Source organism: Cyprinus carpio, chromosome A23 (genome assembly GCF_018340385.1).
Source record: "Cyprinus carpio isolate SPL01 chromosome A23, ASM1834038v1, whole genome shotgun sequence".
In the NCBI taxonomy this organism is placed as follows: Eukaryota; Metazoa; Chordata; class Actinopteri; order Cypriniformes; family Cyprinidae; genus Cyprinus; species Cyprinus carpio.
In genome coordinates this window covers 24,201,262-24,225,571 of record NC_056594.1, presented here as the reverse complement: position 1 = coordinate 24,225,571, position 24,310 = coordinate 24,201,262, and the positions used below count along the sequence as shown (strand labels likewise).

Below are 24,310 nucleotides of genomic sequence, written 5' to 3'. Positions count from 1 at the left end.
TTGTGTGAGGACTTTGTTTGTTTCCAGGAAGTGATGTGTGAGAGATTATTGTCTGCGTTACATGCTGTGTGACCGTAAAATGTTCAGGAAGTGCTGCAATGTTTGTTTGGGGGTTTGTTGAACAGAAACCACCTGAAGTCACGTGCTGTTTTTTAACAAGACATGACTCTAAAAAAATGAGTTACAGCATTAAATTAAGCTCTTTTTAGCAATGCATTCTACGTCAGTGTTTTCTTAAACTCTTAAGATTAATGATGCTTCAGATCATGCAACGTGTTGTTCTGCAAATTTGATGTTTATCATTTCAACACACTGAGAAGTTGAGCTGGGAACCAAGAAGCAATCTAAATGCCATGTTATGTGAGGTCATTAGATGAGGTAAAACAGGGAAATCATTAATTAAAACAAGGATGTAACATGAGCATAACAACATTCTTGTTCCCTCAGTACTGAGTCTGTCTTCATTAATACCATATGTGTTTTGTTACAAGCCCGTTTTAAAGGAAGTGCTTGCAGTAGCTCAGTCAGACCTGAGATGCTGTGAGGAGTGTATCATTTAACTTTAACTTTTGATTTAAGCATTTAAAGGTAAGAGAGTTTATTGATTTATATGCTACTAGATTATTATTTTTTTTATTATTATTATTGTATAGCCTAGGGCCAGTGACTCTCTTGGTGTGATGTTATGCAGTAGTACCGGTGTTCACTTGCTTGTGTGTTTGTTGTAAACTAACCTAAATCTAGTTTTGTGGCACATCATTAGTCATAACTGCTGTCTCTTTATCTGGGTCAGCAGAGGGTGAACTTCACAGTACAGTACAGTGTTTCCTGGTGAAAAGTTGTGGAACTTGATTCCATGAAGCTCATTCAGGCTGAACAATATGCAATGCTATTGTTCAGGCAGTGAATAAAGTCTTTCATTTTGTTGTAATTGTATTTTGTTTATTTAATGTTTGTTGTCTTGTGTGTTCTTGTAGAACATTTTATTTTAATATACAGGTGTGTGTGTGTAAATATAATTTTGTGTGTGTATAATATACAGTTATACAATTTATTTACAACGTATACAGATGTGTGCAGACTATTTAATTTAATATATTTATTATTAATTGAGATCGAAATTGGAGAACAATTTATAAACACTTGATTTTTATTAAATATTCCTAATCGCCATCACTCAAAATTTTATTATTAAATATTAGCCATGAGTATACTATTTTTCTATTAGCGTGTTTTACAAAGCAACCAAAGTGCTTCAGCAAAAACCTTTATTTCGTTGAAAACTTTTTTTTATTTTTGTAAATGTGTTGTTCTTTCTGCTGATGAGAGGCTTGATCATTGCAGATTGGGCATTTAAAGCAAAAAGCAGAATTGTTTGTTATTAGTTTTGTAAAATTAGGCTTAATAAAACTACTTAAAAGCAGACTGGCTGAATGAGAGTGCAAATTCACTCTCTAACAGCAGGTGCCGCACATGGAACAGCAGCAATATAGTGTATCCTTGGTTACCTTTGTGAACAAAGGTTGGAACAGCAGCAATATAGTGTATCCTTGGTTACCTTTGTGAACAAAGCAGTTATAAATATTATTTTAATAGGCATTATACAGAGGAAAGATGAAAGATTTGGCATATCTCAGAGGAAAGACTTGAAGAAAATACCATCAACTTTCTGGAGATTAGTCAGGTTCCCGGTTCGAGAGGTGCATTTCATTAAACATCCCACCCCATTGGTAAAGACATAGATGTAATCGACGTAGTGTTTAATATCTCAAGCCGACTTGAAGATGTGCGATTTTCAGCCGGCAACTTCCTTACTTTCAGCCGAACACAACATAGACGTAGTTAGGGGCCTTGACATCTACCATAGGTGAACAAAATTGTGCATGAATTTTGCTTGTTTTTATCAGTACTAGTTCTAGTGAACTTTCAGTTATACCACACTGCAACATTCAGCCAGAACAAAGCTGTTTTTTTTCTGCTTAGATAAGTAATCTCATGCAACTCAGCCAGAACAAATGATTTTGTTTTTTAGTAATATTACTGAAGAGTGATGCAACATTCAGCCAGAACAAAGCTGTTTTTTTTTGTTTTTTTAGTGCTAGATTGTTTTGAGAGGCTGTTAGATCAGATTCTCATGTCTGTATGATATTGTGGTTTATAGATATGACTCGGGTCTCTCCTTCAGTGTAAGCTTAGGGTTTTTATGCCTGTTTTACCAGGTGGAAATTGCATTTAGATTTATTCATTTAGCAGACACACAAGCGACTTCTGAAGAGGAATTCTGATTAGATATTTATCGCACAAATACTGGTTGAGTTACATGCCACAATTAATGTTCAGAGGTTGTTTAAATACTTTTTAGGTCAACCGGTGAAATTCCTCGGTAAACTCTTTCTCTTGTCTCTGCAGCTCATCTAGCAGGCTCCAGGCCTCTTCTGTCACGATGGTCAAAGAGGCAGACTCTGTCAATCCCAGCCACGCTCTGTTTGACAGCTTTGTCCAGGCGCAGACGTGTAAAGAGACACAGCAGAACTTCATCGAACTCTGTCGCCACCTGAAGGTCGAGCCCAGAGACTACAAACACTTCTACAGCAAACTCAAGGACAGACTCAACTACTGGAAAGCCAAAGACCTCTGGCAGAAGATCGACAAGAGAGCCGCCCATCCGGACTATGAACAGGGTCAGGCATGTCACCAAAACAAGGTACCATAAATGACCTGATGAATGATATTTCTGTCTACAAAGTTCTTTAATGCTGGGAAATGTAACCAAAGTCCCTTTCAAGGAAAGTCTGTTCACTCGGAGGCCACTCTCTCTCTTTCTCTGTGTTAGTGTTTAGTGTTGGGTGCGGGTCCGTGTGGTCTCAGGACAGCGATCGAATTGGCTCTGCTAGGCACTCAGGTAGCTGTACTGGACAAAAGAGTGTCTTTCTCGAGGAATAACGTCCTGCACTTGTGGCCGTACACCATTCGAGATCTTCTCAACCTCGGTGCAAAGAAATTCTATGGCAGATTCTGCAGTGGATCCATTCATCACATAAGTAAGCATCTATATGTTTTGCTGTTTTTTTTTTTTTTTTGTTACCAAATGAATTAGTCAACATTAATGACATTAACAATCCAATTTTGCTTCCAAAATTCATTTAAAGATCTGAGAAATAAAAGGTGTTTTTGAAAGTGTCTTATGCTCACCAAGGCTGCATTTATTTGTTAAAAAATATTGTAAAAATAGAAAAATTATAAAATATTATTACAATTTTAAATGGCTGTTATCAATTTGAATATTTTGTCAAATGTTCTTTATTTCTGGGATGCCATGCTGAAATTTTGCTTCGAAATCAATCTAATAAGCTGACTTGCTGATCATTCAACACACAAAACAATGTGTGGCAGGACTTAAATTTATCAAGATTTGATTGGATTGTGAAATGTTCACCTCTGATATTGTTGGTTAATATATTTTCTGGCCTATCAGATTTAAAGGTGCTGTATAGGATTGACACCGAGTGGTTGAACTAGGTATTGCAGTCCAAATTCAAAATATTGGAGAGGGTTTTTTTCACCCGGCCCCTCCTCCTCAGACTTGACCCACACCCAGGTTGCCAGATTGAACCCTTTCGTTTGACAGCTTCCATGACTGAAATGAAATACGCAGTGTTTTCTGCCAACTAGCAACCCAGGGAGCTGAAATACAATTGGGTAAACTGGCAGTGTGGGCGGGTTTCACAAACCAAAACAGAGACCGACATTCAGGCCCAGAACACACATTTTCAAAGGAGAATAACTGACTGTAGCATTGTTTTTCAGATAAACAAGTATGTTAACTTTAACATGTTTCTTAAATATCTGCAAACATATTATGGTATTTTTATGCTTTAGTAGAGTCAAAAACTTACTTACAGTACCTTTAAAGGTAGAGCATGTTTGTACATTTGGATGAAAGTTTATGAAAACATTTGTTTAGAATAGTGTGCACTAATGAATGGTGTACAATAGGGCCAGGAATTTGTATTGAGAAGGTAAATACAGTCAAATCATAGTTAAAGTGAAACTTCTTTTCTTATTGCTGAAAATGTGCAGAACTTTAATTGAGTGTAGTGCAGTAATGAGGTATGTGTTTCTCTAGGTATACGTCAGCTGCAGTTGATTCTGCTGAAAGTGGCCCTTATTTTGGGGGTCGAGGTGCACACCGGCGTGACCTTTGAAGGTCTGCTTGAACCATCAGGATCCACAGGTACAAAGCAGCTTTAGTGAAAAGATCTGCGGTCGTGTAGCTGAAAAATAACATTTGTCCTTTAACTTTTGGTCTCATCTCTTTCTCTCAGGATGGAGGGCACAGGTGTCTCCTGGGTCCCACAGAGCTGCTGCTTTTGAGTTTGATGTTTTTATTTCTGCTGGAGGGGGAAGATATGTACCTGATGGTAAATATTTTTTTCATAGTTATTTAATTATTTAAATTTGTATTATAGCTTTAAATATTTTTTATTTTATTTTATTATGAAATTAAATTTTATCTTAAACATTATTTACATTTTTATGTTGTAAAAACCTTATCCAAGACACTTTGTACTATTTATTTATTTTTAAGATGAATTTATACAACAAATTTTATTTTGTAGAATGAAAAAATACATTTTTAAAATAAAATAAAATATTTTTTGTTCTTAAAACACTCCTTATCCAAGTCACTTTGTACGAAATGCTTATTTTATTTTATTATTAATTAAAGGTAATAAAAAAATAACATACCATATCTAAGTCACTTTGTACTAAATCCATTTAAATCTTTATTTAATTTTTGTTTTGTTTTGTTTTTTGTTTTCATTTTACCGACACTTTCTCACTGTTGACACTGTTTGTGTCTTCAGGTTTTAAGATAAAGGAGCTCAGGGGAAAGTTGGCCATCGGCATCACTGCAAACTTCGTAAACCGCCGCACTAAACAAGAAGCTCAGGTGCAGGAGATCAGCGGCGTGGCACGAATATACAACCAGAAATTTTTCCAAGCGCTCCACTCTGAGATCGGTACAGACATCTCCCTGAGAATATACCATCGACTGTTTTCATTCAAAAAGAAAAACTGTGTAGAAATATTTTTTTCCTCCTTGTTCAATTTAGCAATCTATCAAGGACAGTTTTGTAAACCTACACACAACTTCATCTCTGCTCTGTCATTTATGTTTTCCAGGCGTTGATCTAGAGAATATTGTCTACTACAAAGATGATACTCACTATTTTGTGATGACTGCAAAAAAGGGGAGCTTGTTAAAAAAAGGAGTTATAAAGCAGGTACGACACGCAGTGAAACATGTTCAAAGACCTGAGGCTTTGAGAATACCTAGAAATGCTTTAAAAGCTGCCATGATTTTATCAGCAGAGGTGATACTTCAGGCGTGTTTCAACTCGTTTCCAGCTCACATTTACACTTACAAACACATTTATCAATCTTCAGAGCTACGCTTGTCCTCTTTTATCACTGTACTCTCACTGGAACAGCTGCAGACAGTTGCTATTTGTGTTCTCTTAGAAATGCAACCTGTATATTTAGTTCAGGTGGAGTGCAAATGAAATGAATAACAACAGTAATATTGTGAAATATTATAAGAAGTTGAAGTAGCTGTTTCCTATTCGAATTTGTAAAATGTCATTTATTCCTGTGATGCAAGGCTGAATTTTCAGCATCTTCAGTGTCACAAGATCAGAAATCATTCTAATATGCTGATTTGTTAGATTTAAGATTTATTATTATTATCACCGTTGAAACCTCTCTCGTTCTCAGGACTTTCCTGATGTCAATCAGCTGCTCGCGCCTGCAAACGTCAACCAGAAGGCCCTGGAGGAGTACGCATACGACGCCGCTGACTTCTCCACAGATCACATGCTGCCGGACCTGGAGTTCGCCAGGGACCACGCGGGCCGTCCGGACGTGGCCATGTTTGACTTCACCTGCATGCACAGGGCAGAGAACGCCTCTCTGGTGAAGGAGAGGAAGGGGAAGAGACTGCTCATCGCGTTGGTGGGAGACTCTCTAGTAGAGGTGTGTTATGAATATAGTGGCAGCCGATTATGACATTAGACTGATAATGTAGCCAAATACTATCAGGACTTATTTCAAAACTATATTTTCTCAAACTGAGCTTTCGAAAGTATTAGTGTGTTTTTTTTTTGTACATTATAATGTTTTGTGATCATTCTATATAAAGTTAGAATTTTATTATAAACGCTGTTTAAACAGTACAACTGTGAATCAGTGAATTGGCTATCAAAACTAAATATAGATATCGGCCATATTTTTATTCATTTATTTGTTTGTTTGTTTCTTTCTTTATTTAATTTAATTTCTTTTTTTCTGCAGCCGTTTTGGCCTCTGGGCACTGGCATTGCTCGGGGTTTCCTGGCTGCGTTTGACACGGCGTGGATGGTCAGGAATTGGGGAAAAGGTGGGCTACCCCTGGAGTTGTTGGCGGAGAGGTACAGTTTACCATTTTCACACTGTTTATAACATGAAAAAATTATATTTCAAATAAATGCTGTTTTTTTTTTTCTTCATATTTTCTATTTATCAAATTATCCTGAAAGACTGGAGTAATGATGCTGAAAATTAGCAGTGCATCACAGAAATAAATTACATTTTAAAATACATTAAACTTCAAAGAATTATTTTAATTTGTAATAATATTTTACATTTAATGTTTTTACTGCAGCCTTGGTGAGCATAAAGTATTTATTCAAATATTCAAATATACGTACACTGAACTCATGAACTGTATGTTTCGATATAAAACAATATAAAATGCATACATGATGCAGCAGTGCGTTATGCTGTGTATATCTTTTACAGGGAGAGCATGTATCAGTTACTGTCTCAAACGACTCCAGAAAACATCAGCAAGAACTACGCATCCTACAGCATCAATCCGTCCACACGTTACCCCAACATCAGCATGTCCTCTATCAAACCCACACAGGTCATACACACAGTCCTAGACGCACACTTACACACACGCAAAAGCTGCCTGATGTAACTAGCAATGGAGGTTTTATTGAAGACTGTTTGTGTTCATTTAAAGGTCAAGCGTCTGTATGACATAGAGGATGGTAAAGCCAAGCAACAGACGAAACCCATCGTTAAAATGAAACCTAAAAAAGGTAAATGCCATACAACAGTCACTTTAACTTACTGTATCTATATAATACGGTATCACATATATAAAAGTTATCACTTTAACTTCTAAAACACTGAGAGTGTTTTTAGCATTTTAATTTAGTTTGTTTGTTTGACCCCAAGTTTGTTGAAAAAGAGAAAACAATGCCTTCAACATATAAAAGTAGTGTGATTGTTAACAATAATATGCAACATCTGTTAATGTATTAACATTATGTATCTGTTAACATCTCAAAAATGTGTTTAAATGTTTCAAAGGGTCTTTTAAAGAGCCTGTTATTGTTACATGCAAATGGGTCTGCTGGTCTTCACAGTATATAGTATGAAAATGCAGAGAAACGCAGACTTTACGGTGAAATGATGAACTGAATTTGTGTTTAGAGTCTCTCAGGCGTCTGGAGGATCTGCTGTCCTGGTGTCAGAAGAACACCGCGGGGTACAAACATGTGAAGGTGAAAGACCTGAGTGAGTCCTGGAGGTCCGGCATGGCTCTCTGCGCTCTCATCCATAACTTCAGACCCGAACTCATGTAAGATCACCTTAACCAGCAGCGAAGAAGATTATTAGTAACTGTTCAACATGCAGAGCTCAGTTTTGTTGTGAAAAGTTCTTGCTAGATACACTACAGCTCAAAAGTAGGAGGACAATAAGATTGTTTTGATAGAAATTAATACTTTTAATCAGCAAGGATGTATTAAATTGATCAAAAGTCACAGTAAAGACATTTACGATGTTACAAAATAGTTCCATTTAAAAATAAATAAATTGAATCCTGAAAAAAAATCACCTCAACTCGAATGGAAGCTTGTTTCCACAACTGAATTTTTTTTTTTAACTATAACTGCGACTTTTTATCTCACAATTCTGACTGTTTTTCTCAAAATTGCAAGATATTCATTTGCATGATATAAAGTCAGAATTGCGTGATGTAAATTCAGTTACGAGGGAAAAAAGTCAGAATTGTGAGAAGTCGCAGTTTTATTCAGTGGTGGTTATGGGCTTCCATAGTTTATTACTGGAGTAATGATGTTGAAAATTCTGATTTACCATCACAGGAATACATTTATATTTAAAATATATTCAAATAGAAAACATTTCAATTTTTAATAAGATTTTACAATATTAATGTTTTTACTGTATTTTTGATCAAATTATGATAGTTGGATGGATGGATGGATGGATGGATAGATGCACAGATAGATAGATAGATACACAGGTAGGTAGGTAGGTAGATGGATGGATGGATAGATAGATGCACAGATAGATAGATGCACAGATAGATAGATAGATAGATAGATAGATAGATAGATAGATACACAGGTAGGTAGGTAGATGGATGGATGGATAGATAGATGCACAGATAGATAGATGGATGGACGGATAGATAGATGCACAGATAGATAGATGGATGGACGGATAGATAGATGCACAGATAGATAGATTAGATGAGGTTGGATGGATGGATAGATAGATGCACAGTATAGATATAGATATATGCCAGACAGATAGATAGATAGAACAGATAGATAGATATATAGATAGATAGATAGATAGATGGATAGATAGATGCACAAGATAGATAGATGCACAGATAGATAGATAGATAGATAGATAGATAGATAGATAGATAGATAGATAGATAGATGCACAGATAGATAGATAGATAGATGCACAGATAGATAGATGCACAGATAGATAGATGGATAGATGCACAGATAGATAGATAGGATAGGATAGATAGGTAGTAGATAGGTAGATGGTAGGTAGATGCACAGGTAGGTAGATGGTAGCGTAGGTAGGTAGTAGATATAGATAGATGGATGGATGCACAGGATAGGATAGATAGATGATAGATAGACAGATAGATATGGATGGACGGATAGACTAGATGGATAGATAGATTAGATGGATAGATAGATGCACAGATAGAGATGAAATGTATGTGTGGATTGTTGAATTGTTAGTTGGATATGTTGATAGATAGATAGATATGGAGGTAGATAGGTAGATAATTAAGATGGATAGATAGATGCACAGGTAGGTAGATGGATGGATGGATAGATGCACAGATAGATAGATGGATGGATGGATGGATGGATGGATAGATAGATAGATAGATGCACAGATAGATGGATGGATGGACAGACTACACTGTAAATACATTTATAATACATTTTAACTGTTCAAATAACATGCATGCTATCCTCTCTTTCAGTAACTTGTCTAGTCTAGATGAATATAATATCACCAGGAACAATAAGTTGGCCTTTGACCTCATGGAGAGAGAGTTTGGCATCACTCCCGTCATGCGTGCCAGTGAAATGATCACCTGTGAGAAAATTGACCAGCTCTCTATGGTCGTCTACCTCACACAGATACGCAACGCTCTCACTGAGAAAGACACCCCAGCAGGTAATGATGGGCTGTTTCTGGAGGCATGCATAACGTTGAAATGCATATTTAATGATGTCTGAAATATATAATACTAGCCGTTGCCTTTATTTACACTCTCTGAAAAAATGGTACAGTCTGTCACTAAAGCAGTAGAAAAGCTCAAATGTACATCTTTGTACTCTTAGTTACTCCTAAATGGTACATATTAGTATCTTTTGAAGGGGTAATGTGCTGTATGTGTAAGTATGGGTGGTAGTACACTGCTGTTCACTACTGCTGGTGTTGGTAACATTTATTTATTTGATCAAAAATACAGTAAAAACAGTAATATTGTGAAATGTTATTACATTTAAATATACGTTTTTTTCTATTTCAATATATTTTAAAATATGATTGCTATCAGTGCTGCTGTTTCTTTAAGACCCCTTCCCAGAATGCACTGCTGTGAATGGGCAGTATTCTGCTGTAGTCTGTAGTCTGACAGCAGCGGCTGCAGCAGCCGGGGAGAAATCAGCTGCTTATGGGCGATTCGGTAGGAGTGGATCTCAGTCCGGCCTCGACACGCACCGCTCTGAGACGGATTACACAGCGGCATCCGCAGCCGTTAGAGGGGCCGTAGGGAGTGGGATTGAGCGTTTAGTTGTTGGATGCTGTGTTTGGGAGGGGATCTCACACAGATGTGCTCCAGGTTGAGCTGTCACTCACGCAGGCTGTGGATGTGTGAATTCTGGGGAAGGGGGTGGGATCCAAAACAGCTCATCTCTAACACTCCACTGCAAACCGCGTATTGAATGCGACGTGTGATTGAATGTGTATTTGTTCCAGTTCCAAGGGTAGGAAGTTGTTTTATTATATTTTGTAATTTATTGCTATGTATTGCTGAAGCAAATTGCATCTAAAATGCACAGTTTTGTAAGGCTGTTCTGGATTATAAAAGAAATTATGAATGACGCTTTTCTTGTTCAATTATTCTTTGCTCATTATGATGTTCATAACATGAATACATTTTAAGCATTTTTAATTTACAGTTCACACTGTTTGTACTAAATTTATTTTAAATGTAATATTATTATTTGTATTTTTTTAAATGTATTTAGATATTTAACAGTTTATTTTATATTATGTTATTGCTTTGAGTTGTTGAACTACATGTAAAATACAGTGCTTTTAAGATTTTGCTATTCTTGTTTATTAATTGTGTGTGTGTATATATATATATATATATATATATATATATATATATATATATATATATATATATATATATATATATATATATATATATATATGTATATATATATATATAATGTGTGTATATATTTAATTACTGTGAGTTGTTGAACAACAAAATCAGTATTTTTAAGATTTTTATTTAATTGATTATTGGTAGAGTTTATTTATTTTATATATATATAATATAATATAATTATTATTATTTTTTTATATATATTACTTCGAACAACACAAAATACAGTGCTTTTAGGATTTTTTTTTTTTTTTTTTTTTTTTTTTTTTTTTATAAGCGGTTTATTCGTTTATTAATGTTTTTGTTTTCATTTAATAAGGTTGTGCTGCGATTATGAAAAGCTTAAATAATAGATCATGTTTTTTGGACCGGTTATGTTATGTTTTGCTTTTTATGATTTTTGGTAATTTTTAGTTTGAAAATTAAGCATTTTTACTTTAGCATAACATTTTTCTTTCTGTCACATTGTTATTTTTTAATTTATACAATTGTACTTTGTTTTTAGCGCTGCGTGAGCTAACATGTATCTTCAGATATACGTGTGGAAACATTCCTGGAAGACTAATTTCTCCAGATCTGTTTCCATTTATTTGCATCTCACTATTTTCGCTCCTCTTGTCTTCCTCAGAGTGCTCCAACAGCCTCTCACCCAACAACAAGACCCTCTCGCTGTCCAGAAACCGCTCGGCCACCTCCTTCCTCAACACGCTCAAGCGCAACTCTCTCCAAAGACGCAAGGTACTCTAACACCTGCCTGTTATCATGTAAAACAAACCCCTTATTTTGACCTTGTAGCAGTAGTGCCTGTCAAAGCTCATGTGTATTGTGTTGGGTTAAAATAGAGCATGAAGTCATGTGCAATCTCTGTCGTAACGAACCACAACATTGAGGAAAACACTAAACGCCCCCGTTACACACACAATTGTTGCCAAAGCTAATTACTCCCATGCTGTCGCCACATTGAGGAAGTTAAACGAATGATAAAAGGACAAGACAAAAAGGATGCCACTGTTTTGCTTGCTGTGCATTTGCAGTGCAGGATAACGGTTAAATCATTGTTTATTTCTGTCGATCTGCTGTCGCCACATTATGTAACCTGAGCTATAAATGAGATCATGTGACCTGTCTCTCAGAACCGACTGGCATCAGAGAAAGGACCAAGACAGCAAAAGATGAAGGAGAAAGAAGAGGATAAGGATGTAAAAGAGGAAAAAGTAAGTGGTGAAATAAAGTTTCTCAATAAATGATGCAAGGGTGCTATTGCGATGCAGCTAACGCCTGATCATATATGTGTATATATATATATATATATATGTATAATATATATATATATATATGTATAATATATATATATATATATATATATATATATAAAATAAAGAGTCAATTCTTGTAATGCATTGTTTCTTATTTATTATATGTGCAGTATCTTAAACCTTTTCGTATCTCCAGCCTGTGGTGCCCGTGTCCTCATCAGAGGTGGGTGGCAGCGAGCTCTGTTATTTCTGCAACAAGCATCTGTACGTGCTGGAGAGAGGAAGTGCAGAGGGCAAGTTCTTCCATCGCAGTTGTTTCAATTGTTATCAGTGCGGCTCTACTCTGCGTCAGGGCGGATACGCTTTCCTCTCCGACATGGGTAAGCCTGGGATACATGGCCATGCCAAAAATCTTTGATATGAAGTAGAGCTTTTGTTTTGTTTTATAATTTCATCTTATTTCATTTTACTTCATTTTATTTTATTTTATTTTATTTTACCTTATTTATTTTTTTTTTTTATTTTTTTTTATTTTATTTTTTTTTTTTTTATTTTTTTTTTTTTTCTACATTTGTATTTTACTTCATTATACTTTGCTTTATTATGCTTAATTTTATTTAGCTTTATTATACATAATTTTATTTTACTTTTTTATACTTTATTTTATTTTGCCTTAAGTACAATAAAATAAAATGAGGAATAATAAAGTAAAATAAAATGAAATTTAATAAGCCTTATTTATGAAGCATAAGAAGTAATGTAAAAGCATAATACACATAATAAAGTAAAATAACATGAAGTATAATGAGGCTTATTACTTCATTTTATTTTACCTTATACTTTATTATTTTTTATTAATATTTTATTTCATTTATTTTTTTTATTGTAGATCAGTGAGTAACAGTAGGTAAAAGTAGGCCTAAATACAGTATAGAATTTTTAATAATTTCTGAATGACAATGAATTTCAATGTTGTTATTTTTAATATTTCTTATGTTACGTAATGCAGTTAATTTTATTATTTATCATGCACTTGTCTTTTATCTGCTGTCATAAGGACTGAAACATCTTGATGTTATGTAAATTATTACATAAGCTTTTAAAGCTATTCATAACTTCTACGGTGTGGAATGCTGTTTTATTAAGTTCTAATTGTCACAAGGCATGTCTAATTATAATCAACCACCTATGCACCCCTTCAAAAACAGATCATCTTAAATGCTCCTGCTTGTGGGGCTTCTTCAATAATTTACCCCTTGTCTGAAAAAAAGCATGTACATCTATGTTGCAGCCCTTGATATTAAGAGTCCAGAACATGTTGTTGAATTTGATTTGTCTACAGGGAGATTCTACTGTGAGCTGCACTCAGCAGCCGAGGATGAGGAGGTTGATGAAGGTCACATAGGCTCACAGGTATGAATCACATCAGAGCTAATGAGACGCTTGATTGCCTCCTGTTTACTGTCAGATCTCTTGTGTGAGGATACTGGGAAGGGTATTGCTCTGAGAGTGTAGGGAGCATAATAACTTTGATTACTAAGCCATATGCACAAATATATATTAAATTGATTTATTTGAACATGATACCATTCTCATATATATCATATATATTTTTTTGGTTCCTAAGATCTGTTTTTCAATCTACTCTTTCATCATCTGTCAGATGAAAATATAATGCAAGTACCATTGCTTAGAAAAGTAATTGCACATCATCAACAAGACTATATTGCAAACTTAAAGGGTTAGGTTGAGCCCTTATTTGTATGAGTTTATTAAATGTTATGATGGTATGATAGGCTGATTGTATTTTCTTCACTAAGATATATTCAGCCATTTGTTATGAAACAACATATGAGGAAAACTAATGTGGGTCAGCTGCTGCATCAGGGAAAACATTTCCTTTCCTCTCCAGCTCTTGTGCAGAATAGCATTTAACTCTGTGTGGGATTATTTTAAATATGATTATGTGGAGTGTTGTGTTGTGTGTGTGTTGTGTGTGTGTGTGTGTGTGTGTGTGTGTGTGTGTGTGTGTGTGTGTGTAAAGTAATGCTTGTGGGATTGGATTCCTAGTGGTTGGGGTCATAAGACTCCTCAGAGCTGATGCAGTATTCTGTGAGCTACTGATATTTTCTGCAGTCACTTTTTGTTGCAACCTATTCAACTGTATGACTTGAAGACAAAAGTTTTAGTAGTACTAATTTTAAATAAAAATAATGCTAATGCACAACTGAAGATTATAATGCTTTCCCAATGCATTATTGTGTTAAGGTGTGGTCTAGGGGTGTGCGATAATGATAAAATTAAGACTTCTATATTTTTTTTTTTCAGTAATGATAATTATACGTAATTTTGATAAATGTGTTTTTGTGCTGGTACCTTGTCTGCTTCAGGCCTGTCATGGAGAAAGAAATATGACACTAAAACCACCAGTAGGTGGCGACAAGTCTCTGTCTTAATGAGTGATTCATTGACTCATTCGTTCAAACGATTCGTTCAAAACAACTGATTCATTTAGAAACAAAGCAAGTGACTGTCTTTATGGATGGCTCATTGAATCACTGACTCAAGTGATTTGTTTAAAAACAGATTCAGTCAGGAGCGAAGCACCACAGTGTTGCTCTGAGATGCACAAATGTTCTGATCTGACTTGGAACTCTTTTTGTTGCCGAAACAGAAAACAGACAATATTGTGTCTAAAAAGTAACTCACTCCGTATTAACTTCTTGTTTGTTGAACTGTTGTATAGTATCAGCACTCTTGCATATGCGATATTGCCTAACTGTCATATCTTAAAAATATATAAAACAAACCCCATACAGGGATCTTTTTTGCTTTCATAACTTTTTTTTATAAGTACATTCTAACTATTGTAATAGGCTTCATCACACAGTGAATTCTTTTGGACTCTTTTTTTTTTTTTTGCATATACATACTTGATAATGTCGGTCGCATATCCTTAAAACAACAATTACAATATTGTTCTCGACAATAAATATTGCACAACCTTAGTGCTGTAACATTTACTGTTATTCTGTGTATTTTCACTGTTAAAATTTAGTCATTTCAGAGTTTTCTTTTAGGGCAAAAGTTTTTTTCCACACAGGTTTTAGACGGTCATGCATATTAATCAATAGAACGCTGCTTGATATGAAATGTCTTTGTGAGCAATGCTTTATACGCCACTATACTATTGATGATGGTCGACTGATATATTGCCAAGGCCAAATAAATCACTTAATTTGACTCTTTTATTTGATTTTTCATATTTATTTATTTTCAGATTCATATAATTTAATTAATATTATGTCAAAATAAGTATAAATTTAATTTCAGAAATTGTAGTGCACGTGTTTGTAAAAATAAAAAAGAAGAAAAAAAAAGAAAAGCAATTTCATTACCAAATGATGACAAGTTAATGACATTTTACTACTTATTAGTCTTTTGCGGTTTAGTTATTACCTTTTTATAGTGTACTACTGACAAAAGTCATAATGTATATCTCTAAGTACATGTTATAAAAACAATCACTCAGTAACCTTATTTAAAGTCTCACAGTTAGTTGTAAACTGTATATGTTTGAGTCATGAGTTATTCGTTCAGAATCTAACTACACTGATCGCACTGTTTTTGATTAATCAAAGAATCTTGAAAAAAAAAAAAATGTTACAAATGTTTCCACAAAAATATGAATATGAACTACTTTCAACATTGATAATAATCAGAAATGTTTCTTGAGCAGCAAATCAGCATATCAGAAAGATTTCTGAAGGATCATGTGACTCTGAAGACTGAAGTAATGATGCTGAAAATTCACAAATATAAATTACTTTAAATATATTCAGATAGAAAACAATTTCACTGTTTTTATTGTATTTTTAATCAAATAAATGCAGCTTCAAATAAATCAAATGCAGCCTTGATGAGCATAAATATTTTTAAAATATTTAAAAATCATACCGACCACAATCTTTTGAACAGTAGTACATATGAATTGTATTTTTGTGTGTAAAACAGTTTCACACATGCACTTGCACAAAATATGTCTGTTCCAAAATATCATGGTGATGTAATGTTTTTCTGTTTTGTAGAATCATGTTAAAAATGGCCTTAATGAGGAGGATAAGGAGAAAACTCAAAATGGTAAACCCGTGGAGATTTCATCCCCACCTCCACACGTCTCCGTAAGAAGGAAGGGCTCGTATAAGATCTCCGTTGACCCTGACTTTGAAGAATCGGCTGAGTGTCTTACTCTCACAGAGCAAAAAGACCAACCGCCTTTTAACTCTCATGAACCCAACAAACCCTCAGAGCTCACTCCGGAGAGCACAGGCATCGAGAACCAACAAAATAACAGCAGTCCGTCCGTTCCAGTGCCGGCCCCGCGAGCGTCCAAAGCTCCACTGTACCCTCCTCTCCCAAAACCTCGCACCGTCCATAACGTGGTGCCTCAGCCCTCACATGCCTCCAAGGGATCAGAGCAGAACCAAGAGGAAAGTCATCACAACCTCCCGCCGGAATCCAAATCCAAAGCGTCCCTGCATAAACTTCAGCTGAGCGAAGAGGAGAAAGCCGAGCTGCTCAGCCAGGATTCAGACACGGAGACGCCCATCTCGTCTTCTGCTGCCTCCACCTCCTCTTCCTCCAAGCAGCACGAAGGAGGTGAGGAGGAGGGCTACTGGAGCGGAGGCAGGAAGAGCTCGTGGGACCAGCAGAACCGGCGCTGCATGAGAAAGAAGAGCGAACCGCCACCTTCCACACAGTCGCAACACGGAAAGATGCGCTCCAAGTTTTCCCCGTGGAACCTGTCTTCCCCTCGACCACAGCAGCGTTTCAGTGTCCTCCGAGTCGCACCTTCAGGTTAGAAGTCCAATGTTTTGTAGTCAAGTCGTGTTGATTTATAAAGCATTTTATAAAATACAGATTGCTTCAAAGGAGAGTAACAGGAAAATAACAAGACTTCTGTAAAATAGCAAACTTCTTCCAATATGAGACGAATTCAAATTCTGCTGCTTCTAAAAAAGACAATAGTGTCAATAAAATAAAAAAAAAGTAATTAAAAATTAAAACCATTGTGTGTAAGGCTGCACAATTTGTCCAAAAATCTTGTGATTATCGGTCAACATGGTTTGTGTTTTTTGCATTATTATCATCATCATTGTTGTAATTGTTTTTAAGTATTATTATTATTATTATTATTATTATGTAATATTTAGACTGTCCAAATATTAAACAAAATGATGACTACTGTTATATTTTACTGTAAAATAAAAATATATTTAATAAAATAATATAATAAATAATAATAATAATAATAATAATAATATAATAATAATAATTGTATAGTACAATAGTAATATTTATTATTAGTGTCTTAATTAATTTCTTAATTTTCAAACCATCAAGCTCTAATTTTGGCAGAAAACACCAGCTGGGAGATTGATCAAAAGAGGAGTTCTTTGATGGAAAAATGAGAAAATCTACAAGTGAAAATCCTGTCATCATTTACTCATCCTCAAGTCATCCTGTTCTAAACTGGTATTGGTTCCTTTCTTCTGCTGATCATAAAAAAATATATTTTAAAGAATGTTGGTAACCAAACAGTTGAGGGTAGCATTTTTTTTTTTTTTTTAAGTCAATGGCTACCTGCAACTGTTTGGTTACAAACATTCTTTAAAATATATTTTTTATGATCAGCAAAAGAAAGAAACCCATATCAGTTTGGAACAACTTAAAGGGGGAGTAAATGATGAAAGAATTTTCATTTTGGGGTCAATTATGAAACAGATTTGATTCAGCTATAAAGCAGCTCTACAGAAGACAATAGTGTTAATGTTTTGTGTCAGTAAAGTCGAATCGAAAATATTACTGAATATGAAGTGTCTTTTAAAACTGAACATCTCAGGTTAAGCTTAATTTTTTAGTGGCTGATTTTGCTATGATTTTCATCAGCACAATCTCAACCAGATCAGTGTGCATCAGATGATAATGAAGAAGGTGTTGACGATGACGAAGAGGAGGATGAAGAGGATCTTCAAGGAGAAGACCATTATTTGGATTGCAGGGTTAGATTATGTTCAAATTAGTGTTTTAACACTTAGTTCATAGTTTATTTTGGCTGAGGAAGGGCCCTGGATTTGGTCAGAAGGCCACATTTATATGCATGACATTTTTTACAAACAAAGGGGAATATACAGTTATTTTTGCTGATAGTTGAGCATGACTGCCCAGAATAAAACCATGCCATTTCATGAACAAAGGTTGCACGATTTGGGGAAAATAAGGTTTTTTTTTTTGTTTTTTTTCTTTTCTTTCCATTTTCTCCCTTGATAAAAATTGGGATTTAAAATGCATATAAAATAATACAATAAATAAGTATTAATATGTGTGGCTTTTATTTTGGTGGGGAAAACGCTAGATCATGTCAACATCATGTTTTCTTGTAGACTGATAAAATCCTGTTCTCTAGGAAGTTGTTGACTTGGGTTTGTGTTAAATGTGTTCAGGAGGCTGATTTTGAGATTTCAGAGTCAGATAAACGAGACCTTAAGAGGATGAAAACTCTGGAGCGGAAAGCAAGGCAGAGTGAAATCCAGCGCTTCCACAAAGCTCAGGTGAGCAAGATCACATTCCTCAAAGACCACAGAAGACGTCTCAACAGTGTAGATTGTTTCCCATCGTTGTAATAAACATGCAGTTTAAATTGAAGGGTAACACTTTACAGTTGGGTTCTATTAGTTAACATTACCTAACATTAACATACAATGTTGGCTCAGCTCCATTAAATAATTTAACTGATGCAACTTTTGATTTTAATGACTATTAGTAAATGATGACATTAAGATTAGGAAATGCTTTAGAAGTATATTTCATTGTTAATTAATGTTAACTATTGTAGTTACCAATAAAAGAGACATCAGTATTAATTTGTCATGATGAAAAGTATCTGACTTTCTTTCTTATTTGGTGTCCTGTCTGCTTCTGCCGCCCCACAGACGATTCAGAGACGCCTGGATGAGATAGAAGTGACCTTTAAAGAGCTGGAGGAGAAAGGAGTGGATCTGGAGAGAGCTTTGAGAGGAGAGGCTGGTATGACATCTCATCCATCTGCAGAAAACCACATTCGCTGCTAATGATTTCACTTCATCATATTCTACAGCAGTCAGGCTGTGTGCTGAATTCTCACTGAAACCCATCGAACTTATTAACCCCGATAGCACTGAGACCTCTATTAAACATAAATGTAAAGAAATTCATATCAAGCAAAAGCTTGCATAAAACAGTTACAGCTTCATCTGAATGAAGATGTTTTCAGAGCTACAATATTTCTCTAAATGTAACAAATACATTTGGATTGAATTACAGTTAGTCCATCTGTCTATTAATGTGAAGTTATGAAAGCTTTATGTAATAACAATGACAACAACAACAATAATAATCATAAATGACATATAATGACAAGAAACTCTGTATTTCAATAATAATGATTACTGAAATTTAGAAATTAAAAAATGTAATTCTAATTTATTATTAATATTAAATTTAAAATTAATCTGACATATTTAATTTTAAATAATTTATTCTATTTAATTTGTTAGACTGCACTAATAATAATAATAATTGTTGTTGTTATAATCTAGCTATTAGTGCACATAAATATGTCTGATTGATTTAAATGATTTAATATTAATAAGAAATTAGACTGGAATTGTTTTTTATTTCTAAATAATTTATGTAATTTAAATAATTATTATTGAAATACAGAGTTTCTTGTCATTATATGATCACTATATTTTCTTTTTTTAGTTACTAAATAGTCTTGTAACATGAATATCAAATAGTCCATCTGTCAATTAATATTTAGTCATAAAAGCTTCATGTATAATTAATAAATATAAAATTATTATAAATATACAGTAATATAATAGTATTATTGTTGTTGTCATCTAGCGGTTAGTGCTGTTAGAAAGCCAAATAAGTTTTTGTTGTATTAAATTGTATTGTGTGTGTGTGTGTGTGTGTGTGTGTGTAATTTTATTATATAATACATATTTCTGTCTAACATTAGACAGATATATATATATTTTTTTTAATGTTTATCAGATATCCCCACAAGAATGAATGACTTAATATTTAAAATAAATGCTTAAATGTGTTTAATAATATTTTCTTTGCATATAAATTTCTTTAAATTAAATCATTTTTTCAAAGCTTTTTTTGTGCCCTGCATGCACAGAGACTGTTTTATAAGCATCCCAGAATGCACTATAGGTTGGTCGAGAGAAGCCAAGGGCTGTGTAAGTGTGCCGGCGACTGAGAATAAAGAGATCTTGTTATAACTTTGTGTGTTTTAGGTTCAGACCCAGAAACGATTGATCAGTGGATTGATCTGGTCCAGGAGAAGAACTGTCTGCTCTCAGAGGAGTCTGATCTCATGGTGGCGTAAGTCTGAACACTGTGACCTCCATTAACGGCCAGTAGTTGAGTTAAATGAATAAACATCTTGCTTTCTTAACCAAGCAGTCATGTCAGCAGTAATACAGTTAACAGTAAGAAGCTCAATAGCAGTTATTGCTCAAAGTGCATCATTTATTTTTGCATGTGATGAAGAAAAACCTCAAGCCTCCCTGAAAGCAGACTGGTCGTCTTGTTGCCCCTGGCAACCTCTCTCTTCTGCATGTCTTTGACGAGCACTAACGCTTAAGAGGAATGCTTAGAGTGGCCTCGTTTATTTAAGCCACCGCTTTGCATGTGTTTAGCATATATTGTGCACAGCTGGATCCTCTAAGCAGAAGCTAAATTACAAACTGTGCTAACAGCAGCAGAATATATTTATGTGATTCTGGTTTTGTGTTTCAAAGGTCTCGACAGCTGGAGCTGGAAGACAAACAGAGCATGTTAGAGATGGAGCTACGGGGATACATGGAAATGGATGGTGAGAAATTAAAACCGATATTGTTTTGCTAATATTTCAGTTTGTAAATGGTACTACAAGTGTTGACTGTCATATATATAATCATTTAATTAAAATTTAAATTAAAAAATATATTTATTAATATTTTGTTCTTGTATTATTACTGTTATTAATAATAATAATAATAACACAAAGTAAAAAAAGCCAAAAATAAATTACTAAAAGGTATATTAAATATTTCTAATAAAAAATGTAATAAAATGTATTAACTTATATAATATTAAATTATATTACCTTTTAATAATAATTATGTAAAATAATAATTATATATTATAATAATAATGACACAAAGTAAAAAAAAGCAAAAATAAAATTACTAAAATTAATATTAAATATTAAAAACAACTTTACTAAAATTTATTAACTTATTTAATATTAAATATTTAATTATATTAAATAGTTTTATTTAAATTGTTTAATGTTAAATAATAATTATATATTAAAATAATAATTTAAGTAATAAAAAAAATATTTTATAAAATATTATTGTTGTTGTTGTTGTTGTTTAGCTGTTGCACATGCTCCAACACACTTAGCAAAAAGCCAAAAATAAATTTTGTTTTTGTTTTAAATGTATGTAATATTAAACAGATTTTATGCAAGTTAATAATAATGTCAAATTAAAATTGTTAGATTGTTAAAGTGTTAATTTATATTTTTTTATGTGAACTTGCACACATGCATTAATGTGCTTCGATGTTCTTGTGCATGTAGACTCTGAGAAAACCCCTGAGCAGCGAGAACATGAGAATCAGGTCCTGCAGGAGATGCTGGACGTGGTGGACATGAGGGATTCACTGGTGGCCTTCCTGGAGGAGAAGAGGTTGAAGGAAGTCAATGATGAACTGCTGGGGAACTCAGTGCTGGAGGCCACCGCATCCCAGGTGTTCTGGGACTAAGACACCACAAACACACACTTTTTTTTGAGTGCCACAACACTGTAATAGAGTAGTTCACCATTTACTCATCCTCATGCCGTTATAAACCTTCTATCACTTATCTTTTGTGGAAAAGAAAAGGAAATAGTTGCATGATGTTCTCTTTTTCATACAATGAAATAAATGATAAAATCATCATAAAAGTACTTACAAGTGCTTGAAGCCACATGATTGATATGAAGTTTTATTAGGTTTTCATATAAAGTTTTAAGCCGTTTTTCTGACTCAAAACGCAGCTTTGTTTAGTTTCAGTGATGCCAAACATTAACGGTTCTCATAACCTCATAACCAGTTTTGCAGTGCTTAAATTTTTCAGTGACCGTGACTTGCCTTTCCATACATTTCCACCAAATGCTACCCATTTAGACTACTATGGTGTTATTTTTCAGCCTCAACACCTCACCGTTTACTTTTATAACATAGAAAATCAAAGTAATCAAAGAAAGTAATCAAAAAAAGTCATACAGATTTGCATCAACAAGAGGATGAATAAATGATGACAGAATATTTATTCCTGTCACACAATATAAACAAACCCTATGAATTGTAGGCACAAAAGCATACATTGCACAACTTTGTGCAGAGACGCTGCTCTTGAAAGCCAAAGAGTTAAACGCATCTGCGCACACAGGGTTATGACACTCGAGATTTGGAAACTAGTGCCAGCCGCTACGGTCTCACTTCAACATAAATGTGCTGTGAAATGGATACAGAAACTCTGGAGACTGTAGAAAATGTTGTGGAACTGCACATCTGTCGCAGCCTTCACTGCCCAGACACAGCCTTTTCATGACTTCACTGGGGCAGATGTTTGTGTACTTGTGCGATCGGATTGTATCTCGCACATTTATAAGAGACTATCAAGGTCATGTATGTTCTAAATATCAGAATTATTAAAGCTTATTTCTGCCACAGAATTTAAAAACTAAAAAGGTAATTGTGAGTTTTTATCTCAAAATTCTGACTTTTGCAAGTGCAGAATTGCAAGATGTAGTTAGCTGTAAGAAAAAACAATTATAACAAAAACTGAATTGTGTGATGGAAAGTCAGAATTCTGAGAGAGAAAAAGTCAATCTCGTTTTCACCATGGAATTAAAAAAAATGTAAATGTGGTGTTTTCTCACATTTCAGACTTTTTTTCTTGCAAAATGTAAACACAATTAAACTTGTGAAATGTAGTCAGAATTCTACGGGAAAAAGTCAGAGTTATTGTATGATAAGTAGTAGTATTTTTTTTTTTTTTTTTTTTTTATTTGGAGGAACACAAAAAAAAAGTAATTGATACTTTTTATCTCAGAATTCTAACTTTTTTCTTGCAAAATGTAAACCCACAATTAAACTTGTGAAATCTAGTCAGAATTCTACGGAAAAAAGTCAGATTTGTAGGATTAAAAGTCTAAAAGTAAAAGTTTCAAAAGTTCTAAAAAGTAACCGTTTATCTCAGAATTCTTCAGAATTGCAAGTTTATAATTTGCAGTTGCAAAACATAAACTTGTAATTGAAAGAAAAAGTTAGAATTGTGAGATAAAGTCGCGATTAGCTTTATTTTTTTATTATTCTGTGGCAGAAATAAGCTTCCATACACAATGTCCTCATTAAAAGATATTATATAAAAGGTATTTACATATTTATGATGTTGTATTTGGCAGAAATGGTGTAACTTGATGCCAATATCATGTCTTAAACAGCACTTGGCATTGTATAATTATGAATATATTACAGCTTTGCAACAAGAGATTCAATATCACAATGAGCTTTTGTGCAATGTATTATTTATTTTTGTCCTTGTAAGTGATTGTATGATTGTTTCACTCATTATTATTATTATTATTATTCATTGTTTTGATTTTTTATTTTTTTCTGCATGATCATGGTTTTCTCTCAGGGGTACATCTGCCTGGACCGGTTTCCATTTATGTATTTTTAATTGCGTATATTTGTGTATCATTATTTGAAAGTGTTTATATAGTAACTAATACTCATGAATTAATTTAGAGAGGCACAAAGCAGCAGAAAGTCTGTGTTCCTTCGCTGTATGGAATTCCCACAGAGATTATTATTAGGTATTTTTATGTGCTTGATAAAGTGATGTTCATTTTTTGAGCACTGAGAATAATTAGTGGCATTAATTCTTGTCAGAGAGGAAAGTTGTGCTTGTGTTTTGGGAACTGGTGTAATTTTTTGCTGTTTGCTTTTGCTCCCTGATTGTATTTCTTTTCTTTAAATGTTTACACACACATCACACAGACAGTGGTTTCTTTTCTATGGGGACAGTAATTACTGAATATGCTAATAAAATATCTAACACTTTATGTTTTTCTTCTTGGTTGGGTTTCAGCGC

The 24,310-nt window shown here is 34.1% G+C and overlaps 1 protein-coding gene across 2 annotated transcripts; it reads left to right on the top strand.

Annotated features, from left to right (window-relative positions):
- Positions 1-460: 460 nt before the first annotated feature.
- On the top strand, positions 461-22,992 carry LOC109057741 (F-actin-monooxygenase mical1-like). 2 transcript variants are annotated; one of them, XM_042713709.1, is made up of 24 exons: positions 461-588; positions 2,410-2,704; positions 2,834-3,041; positions 4,127-4,234; positions 4,326-4,421; positions 4,869-5,024; positions 5,188-5,288; positions 5,779-6,036; positions 6,355-6,470; positions 6,841-6,967; positions 7,070-7,148; positions 7,546-7,693; positions 9,380-9,576; positions 11,433-11,542; positions 11,938-12,018; positions 12,257-12,440; positions 13,403-13,473; positions 16,149-16,917; positions 18,025-18,122; positions 18,564-18,671; positions 19,053-19,146; positions 20,412-20,499; positions 20,919-20,992; positions 21,746-22,992. In XM_042713709.1, the coding sequence occupies exons 2-24, from the start codon at positions 2,444-2,446 to the stop codon at positions 21,928-21,930; spliced, it is 3,717 nt and encodes a 1,238-aa protein (XP_042569643.1). In that variant the 5' UTR covers positions 461-588; positions 2,410-2,443; the 3' UTR covers positions 21,931-22,992. The 2 variants fall into 2 exon arrangements, with proteins under 2 accessions (XP_042569643.1, XP_042569642.1); XM_042713708.1 differs by having other exon boundaries at positions 462-588; positions 18,010-18,122.
- The last annotated feature ends 1,318 nt before the right edge of the window (positions 22,993-24,310 follow it).

Coding starts and splice junctions, on each gene's coding strand:
- LOC109057741 (XM_042713708.1), top strand. CDS start 2,444: ATGGTCAAAGAGGCAGACTCTGTCAATCCCAGCCACGCTCTGTTTGAC. Junction 5,025..5,187: donor AGCGCTCCACTCTGAGATCG/GTACAGACATCT, acceptor TATGTTTTCCAG/GCGTTGATCTAGAGAATATT. Junction 12,441..13,402: donor CGCTTTCCTCTCCGACATGG/GTAAGCCTGGGA, acceptor ATTTGTCTACAG/GGAGATTCTACTGTGAGCTG.